Here is a 22,051-nt window from a genome sequence, read left to right as displayed (position 1 = left end):
TGTGTGTGTGTGTGTGTGTGTGTGTGTGTGTGTGTGTGCGCGCGTGCGTGCGTGCGTGCGTGCGTGCGTCTCTCTCTCTCTCTCTCTCTCTCTCTCTCTCTCTCTCTCTCTGTGTGTGTGCGCGTGCGTCTCTCTGTGTGTGTGTGTGTGTGTGTGTGTGTGTGTGTGTGCGCGCGTGCGTGCGTGCGTCTCTCTCTCTCTCTCTCTCTCTCTCTCTCTCTCTCTCTCTACTCTCTCCCTGTGTGTGTGTGTGTGTGTGTGTGTGTGTGTGTGTGTGTGTGTTTTATGATAAACTTCTGCTTGTCGAAGCCCATATAGGACCAATACCTATAGACAGATTTAATATGGCAGCTCTGACTCGGTAAAGCTTACCTGTACGCCATCTATAGGATGGAGCGAGCAGGAGACTGCATCCTAAACCGTATACTACAGTCTTGTGTTGTGTGTGTGTGTGTGTGTGTGTGTGTGTGTGTGTGTGTGTGTAATACAGAAATCTGTATTTTTTAAGGGAAAATATGAATATTTCACACCTACTTATGTGACACTCCTGAAGGTTATGTTTCAAGATTAATTAATAATTAATCATTATAATTCTAGTTAATTAACCAATCAATCGATTAATTAATTAATAACATACATAACTCATTGTAGACAAGTATGAATATAAATTTATCATCATTCAAACAGTACAATACAATTATAAAACATGCCTAAAGACCCCCCCCCATAAAAACATCATGGTAAAATGCATTTTATTCGCCATTCAGAGGTTTATGTTTTGTTCATATTGAACACGCGTTAATAAACATACTCTGAACTAGTTGGCTTGTTGCACCAAACAGTCGTTCACATAAAGTTTTGACTTTTCAAACAGCTTTGGAAAAATGGCGGCCCCCATGACATGGAGGAGACTTGTGTACTCGCTTTACACTCCGGCTGTCTCTGGAATTTTATCTAAAATTTCGGACAAGTTCTGTAGGACACGTGATAGAAGAAGAGGGTAATTGTTAAGTTATTGTTTGTCTGATTTTAAAAGATGTTTCGTCGTGAAGCGTTTTTTTTGTTTGCTTGTCTGTGTGTCGGTCACACGTTCTGCTTCTTACTGTAATCACATGACCTGCTTAGTTAGAGCTATTCGTATTATTACTTTGGGATTCAATTATATCGAGTTGTTTGAATGTTTAACTGTTAATTTACGTATATTCTTTTTCAATGAAACGTAAACAAGTCATGAAATATCTGTTGTTTACCTTTAGCTTAGCTTAGCTTAGCATAGCTATACGTTTGATATTCATAATAAATAACGTTAAGTAATATCGTGAGGGTTTGCTGGCGTTAATAAGGTGGATGCAGTGTGTTCTCTAGCCTGAGCAACAGCGAAATGTTTTGCGATCTTTAGTTATGTTTCAAACAACTAAAAAGGAACAAAATAAATCTTTATTTGTATGTTTTATATGCAATGGGTTTGGAAAACAGAATTTACTGGTAGTAGTTTTTCATACTTGGTTCTCGTAAATAGCATTAAGTACATTATGATTTGGCTTGTCTGTAGGTATTAAAAGACATAAAACTTAATGAATGAAGCTCACAACTTTGGACAATCCACTGTGCTTTTCCTCGTAATGTGACTCGCTCATGTCAGTTCCATCTCTACAACATTAGAAAGATTCAAGACACTGATGTTGGCCTACAAAGCCAAAAATTGATCTGCTTCCTCTTATCACTCCTCACACTGCACCTCACACACTCAGAGCTACCAGTACTGCTCGACTGGTTTCACCGTCTCTCAGGGTAAGAGGGGTAAATATACAACAAGACTCTTTTCTGTTCTGGCGCCAAGGTGGTGGAATGAACTTCCCCTAGGGATCCGGACAGCTGAGTCACTAGTTATCAAATCAAATCAAATTTTCAAATCATATTTTATTTGTCAGATACACATGGTCTGGTATTCAAGCATAGAAAGGAATGGAATTTAAGGATAAAAATACCAACCAAAAAGGACCAAAAGGAGGTAGATAGATAAAAGTATAAACTATATAAAATATATGTGAAAATATATGTAAATGCTTAAATGTGCATGGTGGTATAAAATATATGAAAGTATATTTGCAGTACAAATTAAAAATGATTTTATAATTGGCTTTGTAATTGGTCTTCAAAAGACAGTTACTTATTCATGAAATACTTGAACTAGCACTTCCTTCCCTGTTTGTTGTGTGTATTTAAAAAAAAAAAACTTTGAACAGTGTTTTGGGCTCGTGGTATCTTAAGTCTGTAACCTAGTGAACCAGAGTTAATGTATCCAATGATAGAGACATGGAAGGCCATTTTGTACATGTTTTTAGACATGTTTTGGTGTGAAATGCTTCCCACATTGAAAGGTGAACAAAGTGCAATTCAGAGATACTAGTTGTATAGGCAAGGTTGTATAATACAGTTGTACAGTAGTCAGTTGAATCTTTGTAAAGCAAGCAGGTGCTGTGAGCCTTCCTATCATAGTAGGTACCATATCGTGCCAAGGTGGGAATAGGATTACAACATATTCAATGCTATCATTTGGTAATGAATAATCCATTATTGAATACCATTAAGTGGTTCCCTACATGTCCAGTATTCAAATTGTGGTCAATGCTGCAGTTTTGAGCAACTTTCCATTGTTGATTTAGCAACACTACAGCTGAAAAAAGGAACAGTGATAGTCACATGAGCCTATTATGGTGCAGAAAGTAACTATTTACCTAATAAGATGATATTTGTATGACACTTTTGTAGAGCAGTCTGTTTAGGGAGCACTGTTTTGATTACATGTTCAAGCATTTTGTAATATTTGAGGAAGAGATCCTGCTAGAGCCAGCTGGTGAAATCAGTGTCGTTTGCAGTGCGTACCTGTTTTACAGTTGGTTCATCTTCGTGAATAAACACAGGAAAAGACACCCTCTTAGCAACATCGTTAAAGCAATATAAAGCCGTTTTCTTCTGCTCTGGATTCTTTTATTTTGTGATTCTATTTTATAAACTTCATTTTTTTTGGATCTGTGATTTTTTTCCATTTATCTGCTTCCCCATGTGTCTGCTTGTGACGTATCTGCTTATGTTCCTGATCTGTCAGTAAAGGTATTTTTTAAGAGTTTGCCTGCTGTTATAATCCTTGTTGTTTCACTGATTTCTCTTCCACTTGAAGGGGGCATAAATGAATCCTCCTAGATTGTGAGTCAGCTGGTTGTGTTTGCAGTCTAGTTGAACAGGTGAAGTAGCTGGCAGTCTGCTGCCTTCCTGCATTTCTAAATTCATATTTAAGAATACTAAAGAACATAATGTGCACTATAAGTTATGATCCTGCATTTAGTCGACTTGTACGAATTGAGACGGCTGGTGGGATAAAAAATAGTTTGTTTCAATTCTATCCAATGATTTCTTTAAATTGATTCTGATTCTGATTCTAATATTTGTGTCTCAGGAAGCTAACGGTGGCCACCCATTGGGTGTATATCGTGAGAATTCATTGTTTTATGACAAATATATGTGGTCCAGAGGATTTGATGTGTATCAAATGATGTGGCTTATTAACTCTCCTGCCTTTTAAATCACAGCATGTACCTGGATGTGTACTTATTCAGATATAACTTGAACATTTTTTAATTACAGTGGATCTAATGTAATTAGTGCAACTCCTATTGGGATACAATGCACCATAATGTCAACATGTGTTTTGCAGTTCTTTTTCTTTTTTTTTACATCAATATGTACAGGATTATAAATACATTCCGCTTGAATGCTGTAATGACTAAGAACAGGAGTGAACACTCCGCATCGTGGGGACTGGTTTGTAAGCGAGTGACAGTTATCAGATAATAGAAGGCAGGAGTTAATTGGCCAGTGACTCATTCCTGTCTTTTTGTTTTATTTGATTTCTTCTAGGGTGTTTATAGCACGTACAGGGGAATGGTTTCCGGAATCATAAAAAGGCGAGACCTCCTTTTGTTTTGAGAAGAAAAATTAGAATCTGTGTGGTCAGAGTGGGTTCGGCCGAGAAAAACACGTCTGGGATCGGTTTGTGTGAACTCCAGATAACCTTCATGTTTGGCAGAAGATCTGAGTATAAATGTAGAGTTAGACTTCATGCTGTCTATCCCAGGTCATATTATTGCCTTCCCGTTATCTGAGTACTGTCTGTTTTGGCACTAGCTCTTGTACTCTGTTTAGGTAGCTGTGCTGTGCCGCGTTGCTCCAGAGTGATACTTAATATACTGAACGTATCAAGTGTTAAAAGAAAAGAAAATGCTCGACACAAAAACAAACCGTTTCCGGTATTTATTTTCTTCATAATAAATACATACAACTTCAGCTTTCGCTGATCTCTTTTGTGCTGGATATTTTAATGTTTTCTATAACAATCTCTCGTAGTCTTCTAGTTTTTTTTTTCTTTCTTTCCTCTTGCCATTAACAATGTTTTATTGAGGAAACAGTGGAGGAATTCTTACTTGTATTTGTTTTTTTATATTCATCACACTAAACACTCTTCACTTGGCTTTTTTCAACCGAATTACCGACTCTGTTATCGTATAACAACCAATTCAGACTTGTGTTCAGTGAGTGACTCGTATGTTTGACCAGTGACACTTGGTTTATGGAGTTCTTGTGGCGAGGGATCTGTAGTGAAATTGTTAAGGCCAATTCACACCAGCCATGTTTATAATGCGTATCAAGTCCATAAAGTTTACAGCAGACACCCGTTTTACACCACACCACACCACACCACAGAACTGCACTGCAATCGCACGGCTTCCAGTACAGTCCTGTGTGTTAATCAGTGTCGTAATAAACTGCACCTAACAAGTGCGCATGCAGGACGGGTGTGGGATCCTTGCTAGTAGGATAATAGTGTCATGTAATGGCAGGAGATGAGATGAGAGCAGTCACATGACCATGTAGCAATACGTTCAGGTTTTGTACTGGAATGCCCCTTAACTCAAAATTCTAGACAAATCCTAAAGAAAATACTTCTTTAGTTTAGAAGGCAGCAAAAGTCTTGATGGGCGTTTCTGTTTTGAAAGTGACACTAACTAAGAGAGCTGAGCAAACTGCATAAATAGTAAATATAGTAAAAATATCTAGTAAATATAAAGTAAATGTATATTTTTATATCTTTTGAGAATCTGAAGAAATGGTCAGCTTGAAGAAATGATCAAAATTCAAGCATTATTTATTTTCCAGAGTCCCTGACTACGAAGTATTATTACTGTTTATTCATTCGGTCAGGTCCTTTTCATCGAAAGCAATAGCTTGTATCTCAAAGCATCGGCAGCGAAGTGCTGATGGCTGGTTTTGAACTTGTAGTCTTTCAGTCATTAATACACATTCTAAACTCCTGTATTTTCTATAAAAAACAGTGTAAGCAACAAAAACCTGAGCAGCTCGGAGGATGTGGCACATGGCTGTATTGTGTCAGATATTTTGTAATGCTGTAATTTAGTGTGTCTGTGGTTTTCTCAATCTATGTTCATCATTTTGCAAACTTTGAAGCCATTGTCAGCATAAGCCATCAGGGTGTCGAAACATCTCCATTACATACTGAGGTTTAGGAAACGTTTCCGGACTAGAGTCACTCTTTAGCAAGATGCTGAAGTCACTCTGTCTGTATTTCAGAGTGTGAAGTTTCACTCTTTACTGGAAAAGAGTGTGTAACTAGTTTTTTTCTTGCTGGCGCTTTCACACCTTGTGTAAATCTAGTTTTTTTTCTATGGTGCATGAGTAGGTCATGTGTAAAATGACTTCAGGATATTTGAAGCAATATTAAATTGTCCTAGCCATCAGTAGAAACTGGCCTGGGAAATTAGTAATAGTACGATTCTGATCGAATTTGGCTCATCGGTAATGGATATGGGTAATATTGTCATTAACCCGTAGCCCGATCCACGAGGCCTTATAAAAACGTCCCGTCAAAGCACGTCAAGTTCAACAACCAGAGAGTCTCATTTGCAAATGCTTTGATGCCCAGAAATAAACATCTACACCTATTATCTTGAAGTTAAAGGAGTGCAAATGTATTCTTTGTTCCCTTTTTAAACACTGCTGTCATCAAGATGTCGAAACAGGGAAAATGGGTCTGAAGAAATGCATTAACCAGAAATGATCTCATTTTGGCTCGTTGCTCACGCATGTTCAAGATTCATCACCGTTTCAACACATCCGTGTGTACGGCTTTAGAAGGAAGAGAATTTCCTTACAAACATCATCCTTTTTTGTTTTATATCCTTTTAGTTTAATTTGCAGAATAGTTTCTTTCCTTGAATAGGATGTCCCCCCCCCCTTTTAAAAGAATATAAAGAGAGTGATGAGAATTGTTTATCTTCCCTGCTTTGTTCACTCTGTAGGTCCTCACTGCTGCTCCTGGCACCTCTCTTGGCAGATACAGACTCTATGGTGTCCAGACTGCCAGGCTCCACTGAGGGTCTCCACACACGCTTCCACTGGATTGCTGACCATGTGCCAGCATTCAGAGTTCCAGGCGGGCACATACACATCCTTCACTCCCCCAATGAGTTCTATCAGGCTATGAAGGTGTGTGGGGGTGGCTATAGGTTGAGTGGGTGTAAGGGGGTGGCTATAGGTTGAGTGGGTGTGTGGGGGTGGCTATAGGTTGAGTGGGTGTGTATGGGTTGCTATATTTTGAGTGGGTGTGTGGGGGTGGCTATAGGTTGAGTGGGGGTGGCTATAGGTTGAGTGGGTGTATGGGGGTGGCTATAGGTTGAGTGGGTGTATGGGGGTGGCTATAGGTTGAGTGGGGGTGGCTATAGGTTGAGTGGGTGTGTGGGGGTGGCTATAGGGTGTGTGGGGGTGGCTATAGGTTGAGTGGGTGTAAGGGGGTGGCTATAGGGTGTGTGGGGGTGGCTATAGGTTGAGTGGGTGTAAGGGGGTGGCTATAGGGTGTGTGGGGGTGGCTATAGGTTGAGTGGGTGTAAGGGGGTGGCTATAGGTTGAGTGGGTGTAAGGGGGTGGCTATAGGTTGAGTGGGTGTAAGGGGGTGGCTATAGGTTGAGTGAGTGTGTGGGGGTGGCTAGAGGTTGAGTGGGTGTAAGGGGGTGGCTATAGGGTGTGTGGGGGTGGCTAGAGGTTGAGTGGGTGTAAGGGGGTGGCTAGAGGTTGAGTGGGTGTGTGGGGGTGGCTGTAGGTTGAGTGGATGTGTGGGGGTGGCTATAGGTTGAGTGGGTGTGGGGGGGTGGCTATAGGTTGAGTGGGTGTGGGGGGGTGGCTATAGGTTGAGTGGGTGGGGGGGTGGCTATAGGTTGAGTGGGTGTAAGGGGGTGGCTAGAGGTTGAGTGAGTGTAAGGGGGTGGCTAGAGGTTGAGTGGGTGTAAGGGGGTGGCTAGAGGTTGAGTGGGTGTAAGGGGGTGGCTAGAGGTTGAGTGGGTGTAAGGGGGTGGCTATAGGGTGAGTGAGTGTAAGGGGGTGGCTATAGGGTGAGTGAGTGTAAGGGGGTGGCTATAGGGTGAGTGAGTGTAAGGGGGTGGCTATAGGGTGAGTGGGTGTAAGGGGGTGGCTAGAGGTTGAGTGGGTGTAAGGGGGTGGCTATAGGGTGTGTGGGGGTGGCTATAGGGTGAGTGGGTGTAAGAGAGAGTGCAGGTCAGGTTTGTATGACTAAAAGTTAAACTTGCTGCATATCTGTCTGTTAATGCATTAAATTTTTTTCAAACCAAAAAAGTTTGTGTGATGCAAGTTTCGAGTTTATTCTGTGTGAGAGACACTAAAAGTGATAGAAACCAAATATCCGGACGTTGATCTTCATCTCCTCTAACTTGCTGGTAGAGAGACCTGATCCACTGATACCAGCAGGGCACATTGAGCTTGGCTTTGTGAGAAAGTTAAACATAGTGATTTCATTCTCTAAATAGTTTGGGACAATTTGAAATCTACAGCTAGAGATCAGACCAATGTATAAAAATCTGGCAAACTCTACATCATGACTTTAAACCAGGGAACTACTACTATAGCATTTTATACAATTTATGTACAGTATATTTAACCATTTTTATTTATCTGGCTCACAATTAAATCCCATTAGGTAATTAATATCCATGAGTTGGAAATGTAATGTTTTTCAAATGTACAAAAACAAGTCATGTTCATTTCTGGGAAATAATGAATCATATTTTTAATGGGATGAAATACTCGGTCAGTTGTCATTATACACTGTATGGCCAAAAGTATTTGGCAATCTGACCAACAAGCTCAAATATGCATTTTAGTCCTCCTTTGCTGTTCTACTACATCTTATGGGAAGGTCCATGAGTTCAAAAACCATATATTTTGGCCATAATAAGCTATTATTGGAACACAATGAATGTCAACGTAACATTAAACACCAGTGCCTTTAATTTGTTGTCTGTGTGTTTTGTGTTTATACAGGAACGAATCAAGACAGCCAGAAGTCGAGTAGTGATCGCGTCCTTGTATCTTGGCACAGGACCACTAGAACAAGATCTTGTATGTTTTCATCAAGTATTTTATCGTTCAGGTGAAGCGTGTATGAGTTGCAGGAGTATTGTGAACGAATCATCTCTTAGGCTAAGCAGCTAATAAATCTGGCAACAACGTAATGGTGTTTGCAGAAAATAATTACTTGAAATAATGCAATAAAACATTTCATTATATATTTAACAGGTAGGTATTGATTTATCTTTTTCACTTTTCTTGTAGGTTGAGTGTATGGAGCAGGCACTCGAACGTTCTCAGGAAGAAGCTTCTTCTGATTTAAAAGTGTCTGTGCTACTTGACTACACAAGGGGATCAAGAGGTTTGGAGTAGTGTTGATTCTGATGCTTTTTTTTTTGTCTCTTATGTTCTCTTTGCCATTGGGAAAGAAAAAAAAAAAAACTCCTTTCATAACCAGTATGACAGCATACCACTACTCTTCCTGAAACACCACATTCACCCCCCCAGTCTGTTTTTGTAAAAATGACTGAGCTGTCAGTGTGGAATGTGTGTATAATCATCTGTGTGGTTATATTAGTGTGTAATATTTGTGTTCGCTCCAGGAAAGAATAACTCTCGAACAATGCTGTTGCCGTTGCTGCAGCGTTTTCCAGAGCAGATGAGAGTGTCTTTGTATCACACTCCAGACCTGCGTGGGCTGCTACGCCTCCTGGTGCCTGAACGCTTCAACGAGACTATCGGTGTACAGCATATCAAAGTTTACCTGTTTGACAACAGTCTCATCATCAGTGGGTATGGACCGATGAACAGCTCGTGCATAGACCTGCAGTACATTCACATGCAATAAATGACAGCATGCTAAGCTTCAAAATATGTGAGAATGCACAGAGAGTATCTGAATGTTGCTTGATGTATGCTGTATTGGCCTACAAACATGTATTGTAGAAGCTTTTATAAATGTTAAAAATGTTCAGTGAGCTTTCAGAGGTTTAAAAAAAAGCATTCTGTGTTTAAAAAAAAAAAAACATGCTTAAATGAATTCAGGCCAAACTTTATCTCTGAAATGTCACAGGTTTCTCAGGAAGTTTTAATATATTATAAAGTTAAGGACGATCACACTCACAGTACGTGTCAAATATTTGTTCAGTTTGATATTCTTCTTGTATTCTATGTAATAATCATTACAGAGTAGGCGTATCTTTACCAGTAAGGGCCGGTCATTTGTATTGTCTTGTCATCTGTAACCTGACGCATCAAACAAGTTTGATAATTCATATAATCTTGTTTCACAGCGCTAATCTGAGTGAGTCGTACTTCACTAACCGTCAGGATCGTTATGTTCTGTTAGAGGACTGCAAAGAGGTGGCTGATTTCTTTTCGGAGTTAGTGGGAGCAGTGAGTGACATATCACTGCAGCTTGCACCCGATGACAGCGTTCACATGTCGGAGGGAATGGTGCACCCTTACAAAGGCAAGTGGTTCAAGATGGAAATCGTCAAAATATTGCACCGACGAAGGTACTGAATTACTGTGATTTAAGAAATGCTTCTTCCTTAATCACAGTAATTAAGTAAATTTGTACAAATGAAAGGACTACAAGGTAACGTGTCACTATATTCAGAATTCAGTGACACATTACCTTGTAGTCCTTTCATTTTCCATATCAGATCCAGTTCCTGATCTATAATATCCAACAGCCTGTAATCTAGAAACCTGGTGACCTTTCTTTCAGTGCGTCTTGCATTCATACTTCTCCCCAAACCCATAGAAAGTAAATGAGTGATTTACTCTCTATAAGCCCATATCTGTAATCCAAGCACCATCGTGGAGAAGCCAGCGCCGGACCATGACATAACCACTCCAGGACGAGACAACAGTTCATCACACATCCCAGAAATAGAGTGGTGATGTCATCTTTCTGGTGGTAAACGATCTGCGAATGGAGGGAGGGAGGTAGGGCGGGTGGAATGGATAGATGAACGGGAAGGTGAGATCTAGGTCTTGCTGGAGTCTGCCGGGATGGTAATAAAAATAATAAAAAAAAAAAAAAAAGATGAACTGATGTGCTGGAGGTGAAGGAAGAGCATGCGGGAAAACAATGACTGGCATGTCATTAAAAAGAAGAACAAAGAACGACCAGTAGCCTCATATGTAATTAGATTATTTTTTATGCCATCACGCATTACAAATAAATTAAAGAGGAGTGAGAGCGCCTGAGCATACCATCCTCCTTTCAGTGAACTGGAGAGATGGCTCATTGAGAAGCCCATCTGCTGACTGTGCACTTCATTGCCCTGTGTAGCTCCAGTAATCGGATCCCCCTGCCTGTCGGTAAAAGCAGCTGAACTCCACAGCCCTCTTAACTGGATGTGTTTGGTCCTCCGAGGCTTTAGAGGCTTGGGGTTTCTGGTGCACTGCCTGCGGGGAAAGCCCCTGTGTTCACCATTAAAGCAAAGCTTGTTTGCTCGACTCATTTGTGGCTTTAATTCCAATCAGCCTGTCCCACTCCATTCTTAACATATCATCACTGTGGAGACTGCCACCAAACTGGCCCTAGATCGGTTAGTTTTGCCTGTACATTGAAGTTATTCATTATTTACAGATTGCATCTCTTTCTCTGACTCACTATGCCACATTATGTCTAGCAGAGGCGCCAGGCTTTGACAGAGCGCCTTTCCAGATGGTCAGCAGTTATTGACCTGCGTCTCTGAGGTTTGGATCATGCATTTGCAGGATCCTTATATGAGCAACAGCCTCTCATGGAGGGCCTATCAAATGAAAAAGTCATTATGGTGGTGGTGTTTAAGAAGTATATACATCAGACTTAAAAAGACTGCACTGCTGAAAATCATGAACACAAAAAGGAAAGGATAAGAGACGCCGCCTAGTTGCCTCTCTGAGATTATTTGTGGCAGAAGCATTAGCCAGCATTTCACCTCTTTATTCTATTTTTTTATTCTCAGGTAATCGGGTAAATTTCTCAGCTTTAGCACAGCAGCAGATTATGGGCGTAATGAATTCAGCCAAGACACGACAGCACATGCTGGAGTTGGATTCCTGCTCAGAAGTGACATGTGGAGAAGAGCATAGTGACACCTGGGTCTTCCCGCTCGTGCAAATGAAACCTTTGGGTATCCAGTTGGATGAGGAGGTAACGCGGAGACTGCTGACGGAGGCAGATGGCGACTCCACAATATATCTAACTTCAGGCTACTTTAACCTGACAAAAACCTACATGAGACTAGTACTGGGAGCTGCTGCAGATTATCGCATCCTCATGGCCTCACCAGAGGTCAATGGTTTTTTTGGGGCCAAAGGTGTGGCAGGTGCCATTCCCGAAGCTTACATTCACCTTGCCAATCAGTTCTATAGCAAGGTGAGCAATTACTTTGTTTAGCTAGTATTCCTTTCTTGTTGCATGGGACATGATGAATATACAGTCCTCTCCGAAAGTACTGGTAATGTCAAAGCCGTCTTATCCGTTCTTTTATTATACGAAGAATAAATCTGGTTTTGAGATCAAAAGATGAATACGAGATGATGGTTAGCTTTCGTTTCCTACTATATACATCTTATTGTGTTAAACGGCATTCATGTTATTTAGTTTCTGTCGACATTTCGAATTCATTCTGCTGCTACAATCATAAGTTACACAATCGATAAAGGTTACTAAGGCTGTTCCACCGGCAGCATTGCAATCAAGTCTTGACACTACATTCAGTGTATTTCATCAAGAAGATTGTATGTCTTGAATGATGAGCAGATCTTTTCTCTCACCTTTCTATCATTGGTAGAGGTTAATCTTAATTCCAGAATTCAGGGCTAATCCTGTGGTATGGTCTCTGTCTTCATCAGTCTTCTCTGAATGATGGGTTGTAAAACCTTCACCCGTGCACTACTTGCTGGTGATGCCACTGACCGTTTTCTTCACAGCTCTAATAAGGTTTCTGTCATCAACTGTTGTTGTTGTTCCGTGGCAGAACCTGGTCTTGGAAATTGTTCTATTTGCTGTGACCAATGCTTGTGCACCAGCTCTGTTTAATATTTCTTTACAAAGTGGGTTGCTTTTCTCCTATAGACAGCTCTCTGGTCTTCATGTTGGTTTATCATGTTTAACCACAAATACATTCTTCACAGGTGAAACCCAGGGCTCAATCTAGTAGAGATAGTAGAGACTATTAATTGTTTAAACGTATTCAGACCAAACGTCTTCGTTTTAAAGCAAAGACGATGAACTGGCCTTGCAGTTTCAGTACTTTTGAAAGGGGATCTTTTTTATTTCTTCAATGCAGAGCACCTCAGATAAGATTTATAGAAATATACACAAATGTGACAAACAGAGGATTGTCGAGTCAAGGTAACTGTCGAATAACTTGCCTTGAACACACACACACACCAGGATTTTACAAGAGCACTTATGTTTGTTGGTTTTTAAAAATGTATAGGATGTCACAGAGGATGAATACTGGCAGAATAATGCAGACAATTTCATTTATTTATTTATTTTTAAACCTTTCTGCAAAGGTCGTTTTGAGTAATGAGACCGTTTAAGAAATGCATTAGTAAAAGTAGTCAGGCTGCCAAAAGATGTCTGAAATCTTGCTAGCGAAGTGTGATTTTCTTTGATCATCAAGCTCTTTGACAGCTATGTGCTGTAAGAAAACACACACAAACTTAATCAGTTCGGTCTGTAATCTAGTCTATGATGTTATTAAGTTTTTGAAATGCTGTAACTTTACCTGTGTTTGAGATATACACAAAACAGAAGCATATTTCAATTCACACACCGTTTTCTCTCACACACATTTTCCTATACACATTCTAATCGATACCCCCCCCCACCCCCAAAAAAACCAATTATATATGGGGTGCTTTTTCTTTTGTTGCACTACAATGTTCATAGACTAACGCTGCAGTTATTTACATCTAGGTGTGTGAGCTGGGTCAACAGGATAGAGTCCACCTACATGAGTATCATCGGCCTGACTGGACTTTCCATGCCAAGGGTGAGTTCAATTTATTTTTTTGCTCATTAATTCTCTGTATTATTAGAGGCCCTGAGGGTTAAATAAACTTTCTATTGAATGCTGCAGCCTAGCCGGTAAACTCGGTGGAAATGCATTTCCACTCAATTTTAAATACAACTCAGTGAGAGGTAAAAACATCATTCATCTCTCACTCCTGCTACTTCTTTAATATAGTAACTGCTGTATTTTGTTTCATATTTTAAGGCCTGTTCAGAGTGCATTAAATGGCGGTAAACATTCATGTCATAAGAGTTCATAGACTTGGAGAGACAAGAAATGAGTGAGAGACTCGGAGTTCAGTAAATATGGGCAGCATCAGTGCAATTCAATTTCATGCTCCCGTTAAGAAGTCCCGCTTATTAGATAAAGCCTTGTCAATGCCGTCATTTCTAGTAAACATAGAGGCAGAAGTGGGAATAGACAGGGTGCAGAGGTCCTCTTGGTCAAGCAGGAAAAGAATCGATGACCATTAACTGGCATTCTGGCCCTCTGCCTACGATAGACCTATTCACCCTAGGCAGGGGCCAATGAGCTGGAATAAGTGATTAAATGAGAAATGAACACAAAGGCAGGGAGAGAGGAGAGAGAGGTTGTGTGTATGAGGTAGTAACTCCCTTAAATAGGCTGTTTTTAAAATTGAATGATTTAGTTCAGGCACAGAGAAAGATCAGTTTACCTCAAAGCCTTTTGGGATACATAATTAATAGTTTGTACATACAAGGAAATCCTGAGCAATAAGTTTTGAGTAGCTTCCCGTCAGTTGTGTTACCTGATATTCGACTACCTCCTTCGGATAAAATGCTTCTCTCATGTATTTTATGTGGAATTATGTACAGAATATTCTTGCAGTGATTACATCATAGATTTATTTATTTTTTTTAAGATTTGTAAATGTTAAAGATGCCATATTTCAGATTGTTGACTTTGTCTTTGCACCGAAGACGTTGGAAGGATTTATTTGTTCTGAAATACCAACGTATCATATTTCATGTTCAGAGTTTCCTGTAAGGGATGAATAGAAACCATGTTTGTTGTTGAACTCACAAATCCAGTGCCAGCAATGAAACGTTGCCAAATTGAAATAGGGAAGTCTAATCTGGGTAATGTTCACACTTTCTGGTAGCATACAGCCTCGAGTTCTTAAAGAGAAAGCACGAACTAGCATGAATTAACATTTTCTTTTAAAATATTCGAATGAATTATTCAGCTAATTAAACGTGTGTACAGTATATGCATAAGGTTCATTTAAGATTCAGGTTAACTTCTGTCATTACAGGACTGTGGTACTACCTGGAAGGAAATCCCCATCCCTGTCTGACTCTTATAGGCTCACCCAATTTTGGTTATCGCTCTGTGCACAGAGACTTAGAGGCTCAGATAGCCATAGTAACAGAAAACGATGAACTCCAGACTCAACTGCAACAGGTCAGAATCACTCATACATGAAGATATTTTGCTCTCTATATAATTGAACACAACTATTTTTGCACACTGTCTTATATAATCATATAGGATTTTTTTTACAGTATGAAAAAAAAGAAAAGCATTTGCATCCCCTACAGTTTACCCCATAATATATGATTAGACCACGTGATCCTTCTGGGAAACCTGTATGTAAGTGGTAATAAAGCTTGAGTAACCATAAATGGGGTCAGATGCTCTTTAACTCTTTGGACAAGCTGAGGTTCCTGTCAGTCTTTAGCAGATGGAAGTTATATAAGCTTATAGCTCTTTTAGCACTCCCTCTACACACACACACACACACACCCAGTCACTGGCGAACAAATATGAGGAATTCAGTCAGCATAGACTAAGGTCCAGTACAGCCTGTAAAATTGTTTGCACTTCTGTGCCAAATTCTATGCTATTAATTTTGCTGGCATAGGAAAACCATCATAAACACACAATGCTCTGTCTAGGCTTCTTTGGGAGTTGTTTCTATTGAAGAAGCAAATATAAGTAAAACATTTATCATCCATTTTCTGTCTGAAACGTCAGTTACTTAATGTTAATTTCTTGTTTACGGAACAGTTGCATTAAAGCAATATCGTACGCAACGTCATGCTGTTGTACTAAATATCAGCAGGGCTCCAATTACGGGTAGTCCAAACACTACCATGCAGAATCAGTATAACGACACTCTCTTGCTATTGCGATATTTCGTTATTACACCACCATGAAACCTGGGTGCTGATTAACTACTAACTGCATGCTATTTATTCAATGCTGCCAGATTGTTTCAAGATTCACTATTCATAGAAAACTCTTCTACAAAATACTATTGGTTTCTTTGTCCTTCAGGAGCAAGACATGTTGTATAGGAAATCCACAGAAGTGTCCGGCACCACCTTTAAACAACCTAATCGTTATGTGAAGTTATGGGTGAAGTTGGTCACTCCTCTAATTAAGAACTTCTTCTGAGATACTGCAAGCCAGAGTGGTTGGACCTCTTACAGTCCATACCAGGTTGGTTAATTTTAGACTTGGTGTTCTGACTATGCTACTGAGGAGCCTCTGCTCATTATATTAAAAGAAACAACCTTGATTCGTTTCATGACGTGATGAAGTGAGTCTAATGGAAATCAGATGTACTGTGTTAAACAGTCAGTACTGGGCACTGTATCTGTAAAGCAGTACCACATTTACCTAGACTTTTGAGAGACAATGAATTGCTTTTGTGTACAAGAAGACACACACACACAAAAAAAAAATTGTTATTTTGGTTTGTCTGAAGCACATTCAATGTTTCTTTTAAATATAAACGCACATAAAGCCCAAGCTGGCAGATAGTGGGTTCTTAAGAATCCGCAAAGTCACTGCAGCGGTACCCCAAGCAAAAATCTTGTCACATAGCCGAATGTAGAGTAGTGTGGAAAGACCACAGCACAAACATAAATTATTCCAATGCTTTCAGTCTTTAAGCACTGCCAGTGACCTCATTCAGCCCACTGCTGAAAACATCTGGAGCTGTTTTGTTCATGTTGTCCGTATTTCAGGCATGGCCTACATTTAAGATGCAGATTGAGAAACTCCAGCTCTAAAAAAAAAGCTTTACATTAATGAAAGGACGTTTACTGATGTAAATGAAAGGGTTAAACACTGATGAAACGCATATAAGTTTTTCCCCTAATATACTGTTAGACTGCCCTCTTGTGGTGATTTTGGAAAATTGAAATGTATCCATAACACAAGAACACGTTTGATGTTAATATCCTTGTAATTAAGGCATACAATCAAGAAACAAATTAATTTTGGTCAAGGAACGAACAATTTAATAATCGAATTGTGGCATGAATAATATAGCAAAAAAAATTTAATTTCTGTCCAGTTATGCTGCACTAGACACTAAGAAGCAGACATACAAAAGCTAACACCCATTTAGTTGGTTTCTCTTTAGTTTTCAGATTAAAGGTCCAAACGTAGGTGTGCCCACGCGTACGTGTTTTGTACACAGGACACTCGTATACATTCTTTTTCTCCTGGCGGTCAATGGGAATGGCATTAATGAAGATCACTGGCATAGCAGCTGTCAAATTCCTTTGAAAAAAAAAAAAAGGCATCAACAATTGCACCAGACTGGATACCAATATCGAGCTCCTGTGAAAATGTTTCAAACAAATGCTAATAATGTTTTCTATCAAAAGATCACTGATGTAATTCATGTGGACTGCCCTGAATTTATTTTTACTGAGCTGCTTTAAATGAAATTTCATGATATATTTGATAATTGGCTGATAGTTTGAATGAGGCGGGTAGCGTGGGGAAACAATACAACACTGATGAATTTTAGGAAAAAATAACAATGGCATGATGTAAGGAGTGAAGATTGGGGGCAGTCTAAGAATCGCTGATATTTGAGGAATCTGGGGAAGGTATTCTTACAAGCCAGTGACAAGATTATTACCTTTTAACAAACAAGTGATGTCAACAATCCGTTGCTGAGCAGTTGATATGCATTTGTACAACAATGTACATATTTCTTACCAGAAGCTTCTTGTCTAGGACAGCAAATTGCAGTCATAATTATGTTTATAATATTATGACTTTAATTTTCTAAACATGAACCAGATAAAAGTTGCAGTTATTGTTACTGATTATGCTATATCTTTTTATTTATATATATATATAATATATATATAAATGATACAGTGAGTTCCTCCCATTGGATCATATGAATCTTAAGATGATGAACAATAATTGTTTGATTACATAATTAAATCATTGTTTTATTGAACTTTCATATAGGAAAACAAAACACGAATAGCCTTTAACATGCTAACAGGACACTCGATTCCTTGGATAATAAATAAGCTAAATAAATGTAGGCACATTCACGTGTAAATGAAAGGAGTTGTGCAGATTTAACACAAGTTAAACTGTATGATGTGGAAAAGCAATTTCACTGTGATCAGTTTCATTTCAGTGTGGCTTATATATACACGTTTGCCTTTTTGATGTTTATAACCGTGTCTGCTTTAAAAAATTGCCTGTTTAATTAAATATATTAAATCTAGTGAGCAGCTTCTTTTTACTTTATTTAGTTTGTATGAAGGAGACAAAATGCAAGTTATAACAGTGTTTGAAAGCCATATTTTGCCTTTCTTTTAAGCGTTCTATATTTGATGTTCTGAATGACAATCCTGATTGAGAGTCTTATGCCAGTTGGTCTGTAAACAGCCTTGAAGGTCAGTTATTTATTTATTTATTTTCTCTGCCAACCAGTCTAATATGTATGATTATTAATATTATTATTATTATTATTAGTGTTTTTGGTTCTATAAATAGTATTTTTAAAATAAAGGCTTGGATGTGATGTGTGTTTAATCCAGTATTGAGGTCCTAAAACATATAATTTCAAATAATCTTACCTTCCACGAAAAGGCCATAGATAAAAGCACCATCTCTGGGTGCACTGGCCATGTGCTCCATATTCTTTTTAGTCACCTCTATAGCCAATCGCATCTTGTCTAAAGGCCATTCATGTTTCCTGGCTGTGGACTGTATGATGGCAGTGAGGAAAGACTGCAGCAGGCATGGAAAAGTCAGATGTCCATGTCTCCAGTTCCTATAGATACAGTGTTTTATTGTGAGATGTCATTTCTTGATACAATTTAATTTCACTTATATTTTGATAAAAATCTTTCTTTTTTTATAAAAAACAAAACTAACCCATGGCTCAGTAAACATCTGGTCTAGGATACAGAACACATCAATGTCACATCAAACCTAATTATTATTTAATTAATTCAGCTGTCTTTTTATATCTGGAAAGGAGTGTATCATATTTGAAATGCTCTCTCCTTGCCTCCTCGACTTCATTATTCAGAAGAAATTACCTCTATATATGAATTCAAATCATAGCCCTCAAGCCATTGTGTGCAATTTAAAAGTAAAAAGTGAACGTTTAAATGTTTCCCACCTTGATTCTGAGGAGATCTTTTATACCAATCACCCAGCCCCTTTAGAGATGGGTATGCAAGCTTTGTCCAGAGAATTTCCTAGCTCTTCCATGTCTGCAGTTTTGTATGTTTTTAACCGTGTCTGCTTTAAAAATTTGTCTGTTTATTAAAAATATTGAATCTAGTGAGCGGCTTCTTTTTACTTTGTGTATTTAGTTTGTATGAAGGAGACAAAATTCTAACAGTGCAAGTTATAACAGTGTTTGGAAGCCACATTTTGCCTTTCTTTTAAGCGTTCTATATTTGAAAGGAAAGCCTGGCACCAGCTGCAGTTATTGTTCTGACGTATCTGTCTGCATATATTCCTGAAGATATGTCCTGCATTGTCTACTGTCCCAGTCAGCAGTAATATGGCCACCGTACATTGTGGGATGAGGAGAGACCCAGGTGTAGGTGCTGGCTCAGCGCTCATGAACACACAATAATATAATATTAATGAAATGAAATATATTAAGCTAGTAAGAATATAAAATGAACTATTTTTATCTAAAATATACTTGTATCAAAATGCATCATAATGTAATCGTAATGGTTTAAAAGTACACACCACATCTTGTGTGTGAACATAATCACTTTGTCATATGACTGAAGTTTTAAGCAAATAGCAGCATCTGCGGATATAAAGCTGTAGAATGACCCAGTGTTTCTAAAGCAGCCTCAGCCACGACCTCCTGGCCCAGAGACCCATTGTGAAACCTGCCATTATCAGTGCTAAAGCCCTTCTTCATGCCTGTGGGAGAACAAGCATAGTTTTTTTTGTCATTTGTTTTTAAGCATATTTAGCAAATTAAAATTTAAGGGCATTAGTGACTGGGTCAAAGAGTTGGATGCTTGATCAAAGCCAGGGAATGCCTTCTTAGTATTCACTGCAGTTTGCCTCTAACTTCCTCCCAAGTTAAAAATACGAAGTTCGTTGTTTTACTGCACACTTTACAACAGCGTAGTGATCAGAGTGATGTTTAAGTTTTACTGTAATGTTTATTATAGAGTCAAATAACAAAATTTAAATCATGATAGTCACAACATCCTTTTGATAAGTGTTTCTGCTCATAACAATTATTATAAAAAGTGTAGGAGTAAAAAGGAGAGTATTTTAATCCTGATTCTAACTCTGCAGCCTATACAGAGATGCCGCTGTGACTGCTAATGCGTCTACTCCAGGAGAGAGGATAAACAACATAGGAGCGGCTGCTAAGGACACGGCAAACGCAACACTGTGGCCATCCACATAATGGATCAAAAATCACTACAGGGTCCAAACAGCTCATTACGCTAACTGCTGCATTTACAAATCTATACATCAGACATCAGAATAAAGAAAAAACTTTGATTCTGTGACTTGGGTCTTCGAGTTTGTGTGTACGTGCTTCCTCATACCTGATAGCATAACACTTTCGGTCAGGTCTCATGCATCTCATACTCTGCTTCTCTTTGGTGCTTCTTTTCTTCCATTCTTGGGGAAACCTCTCCTTCTCTTTAGCCTCAGACTCTACAAACGTCTTCCAGCGTGTGTCAAATCCTTCTATATCTGTGTCCAGATTTCTACACTCATCCATTTCAGGCAAGTCTACCAATACACAAGACAAAATAGTTAAACCAAAGACAATTCAAAATGATTCAAATGGTATTAGTTATCACCTTGCAACTGCTTTAAGGGCATTACTAGTTAAATAAGATAATGAACATTCCTCCAAACCTTCATACCACCCCAGCTCTGATTGGACAGGAAGTCAACAGGAGATACAAGACCTACTTTGAAAGGGAATCTTACCCAGAAATACAGTTCTGAAGGGTTGAACTCTTTATTCTGTTGATTCAAGCCAGTTTTAGAAATGTTAGCTTCTAAGATCATGGTTTTCATAAAATAACTTGTTTTCCCTTTTTAATTGCATTTCTTCCAAGCAGGGGGTTCAAAACAGGCTTAACATTCTCACTGATATTTTCAATCAACAGGACATCTCCACTGGAGACTGCATTCTTTCTTATGTCAAGGTATCTGGATAAAAAAAAAGAACAAAAGTTATGGAAATGCTCTGAAAAATAATACACATCTGAGTCACATTCATAAGCGCTTTTAGCCACACACTTTTGTCATTCTCACTCTGCTCCACTATAACACTACTTATAATTACTCTTCATTATCAATACCCAGTCATCTCAGACCCTTTATACTAATAACAGTCACCATTTCATTCCATTAAACTACTGAACTGGGTTAGTCAAAGCCAAATTTCTATAAAACACTGGTTTATCCTGCTGGTGCAGAAAAGAATTATAGCAAATCTTAGAAAAGTAAAAGTAAATCATTTTAAGACACCTGACCATGCTTCTTGCCATATAAGTACTTTATGCACACAATTTCATAGTAAAATATATATTTCTCTCTTTCTCTTTCTATTCATTTCCTTGTCTCTCTTATGTTTTTCCTTCATTTCATCTCAATAAAAGAAATATAATTATTTGAATTTTTACCAAAAAAAAAAAATTGGTTTAGGAAAGGTGCTGTAGATAATTAAGTATAATATAATTAATTAAAGCCCTTTCAACATACAGCAAATGTAATTTTGCACAGAATGGAGTCATAAATCAGGATCACAATGTCATAAAATGACAATAACAAAAGTGGATAAAGTACAGTGCTAACGATGCATATTTGGCATAAACCAGAATTACCCCTTCTGTCGTAAACGGATGATTTTGAGGTTGTCTTCAAATTTGTTCTTGATCCATTTGATACCCTGGAGCTGAGCATCCAGTGTTGCAGAGGATGGTGGCATTATCAACAGACATATGGTCACTAGGCAGACCCTGGTTGCTCCAAGCTGCTATGTCTGCATCATTGGTAAGGAGTGTCAGAGGGAACAGGGACCTGAGATAAACATTAATAGAACAACATTTATTAGACATATGGTGTTTTTAACATAATATAATAGTAATGTGAGGCACTGGAAAAATGTGTATGCAGCACCATGAGTTCCCTGAGGTAAGGAGGCCAATATTTTCGATGAGACATATGACACAAAGGATGAAATCGGCATGACATCACCACAGAATGTCGTCTCCTGGTTTTTTTAACTGGTCTAATAATTCTGACCAACGCATCTTCTCCAATGTCTAGAGACAAAGTTAATT

The 22,051-nt window shown here is 38.7% G+C and overlaps 1 protein-coding gene across 9 annotated transcripts; it reads left to right on the top strand.

The window, feature by feature from the left end:
* Positions 1-844: 844 nt before the first annotated feature.
* On the top strand, positions 845-20,257 carry LOC113638967 (CDP-diacylglycerol--glycerol-3-phosphate 3-phosphatidyltransferase, mitochondrial). Of its 9 annotated transcripts, XR_003439732.2 has the most exons (13): positions 845-1,000; positions 6,375-6,561; positions 8,407-8,484; positions 8,698-8,794; positions 9,036-9,225; positions 9,726-9,904; positions 11,397-11,809; positions 13,364-13,439; positions 14,737-14,885; positions 15,762-15,926; positions 18,070-18,145; positions 19,231-19,308; positions 20,037-20,257. XR_003439732.2 is itself a non-coding variant. In XM_047817551.1 (11 exons), the coding sequence occupies exons 1-10, from the start codon at positions 885-887 to the stop codon at positions 18,106-18,108; spliced, it is 1,524 nt and encodes a 507-aa protein (XP_047673507.1). In that variant the 5' UTR covers positions 845-884; the 3' UTR covers positions 18,109-18,145; positions 20,037-20,257. The 9 variants fall into 9 exon arrangements, 5 of the variants coding, with proteins under 5 accessions (XP_047673507.1, XP_026996370.1, XP_047673506.1 ...); XR_007143714.1 differs by lacking the exon at positions 15,762-15,926; XR_003439731.2 differs by lacking the exon at positions 19,231-19,308.
* The last annotated feature ends 1,794 nt before the right edge of the window (positions 20,258-22,051 follow it).

The sequence above is a fragment of the Tachysurus fulvidraco genome, chromosome 8 (assembly GCF_022655615.1).
Source record: "Tachysurus fulvidraco isolate hzauxx_2018 chromosome 8, HZAU_PFXX_2.0, whole genome shotgun sequence".
NCBI lineage: Eukaryota > Metazoa > Chordata > Actinopteri > Siluriformes > Bagridae > Tachysurus > Tachysurus fulvidraco.
Note: the sequence above shows the minus strand (reverse complement) of the source record. Positions and strands in the feature narration are given on the sequence as shown.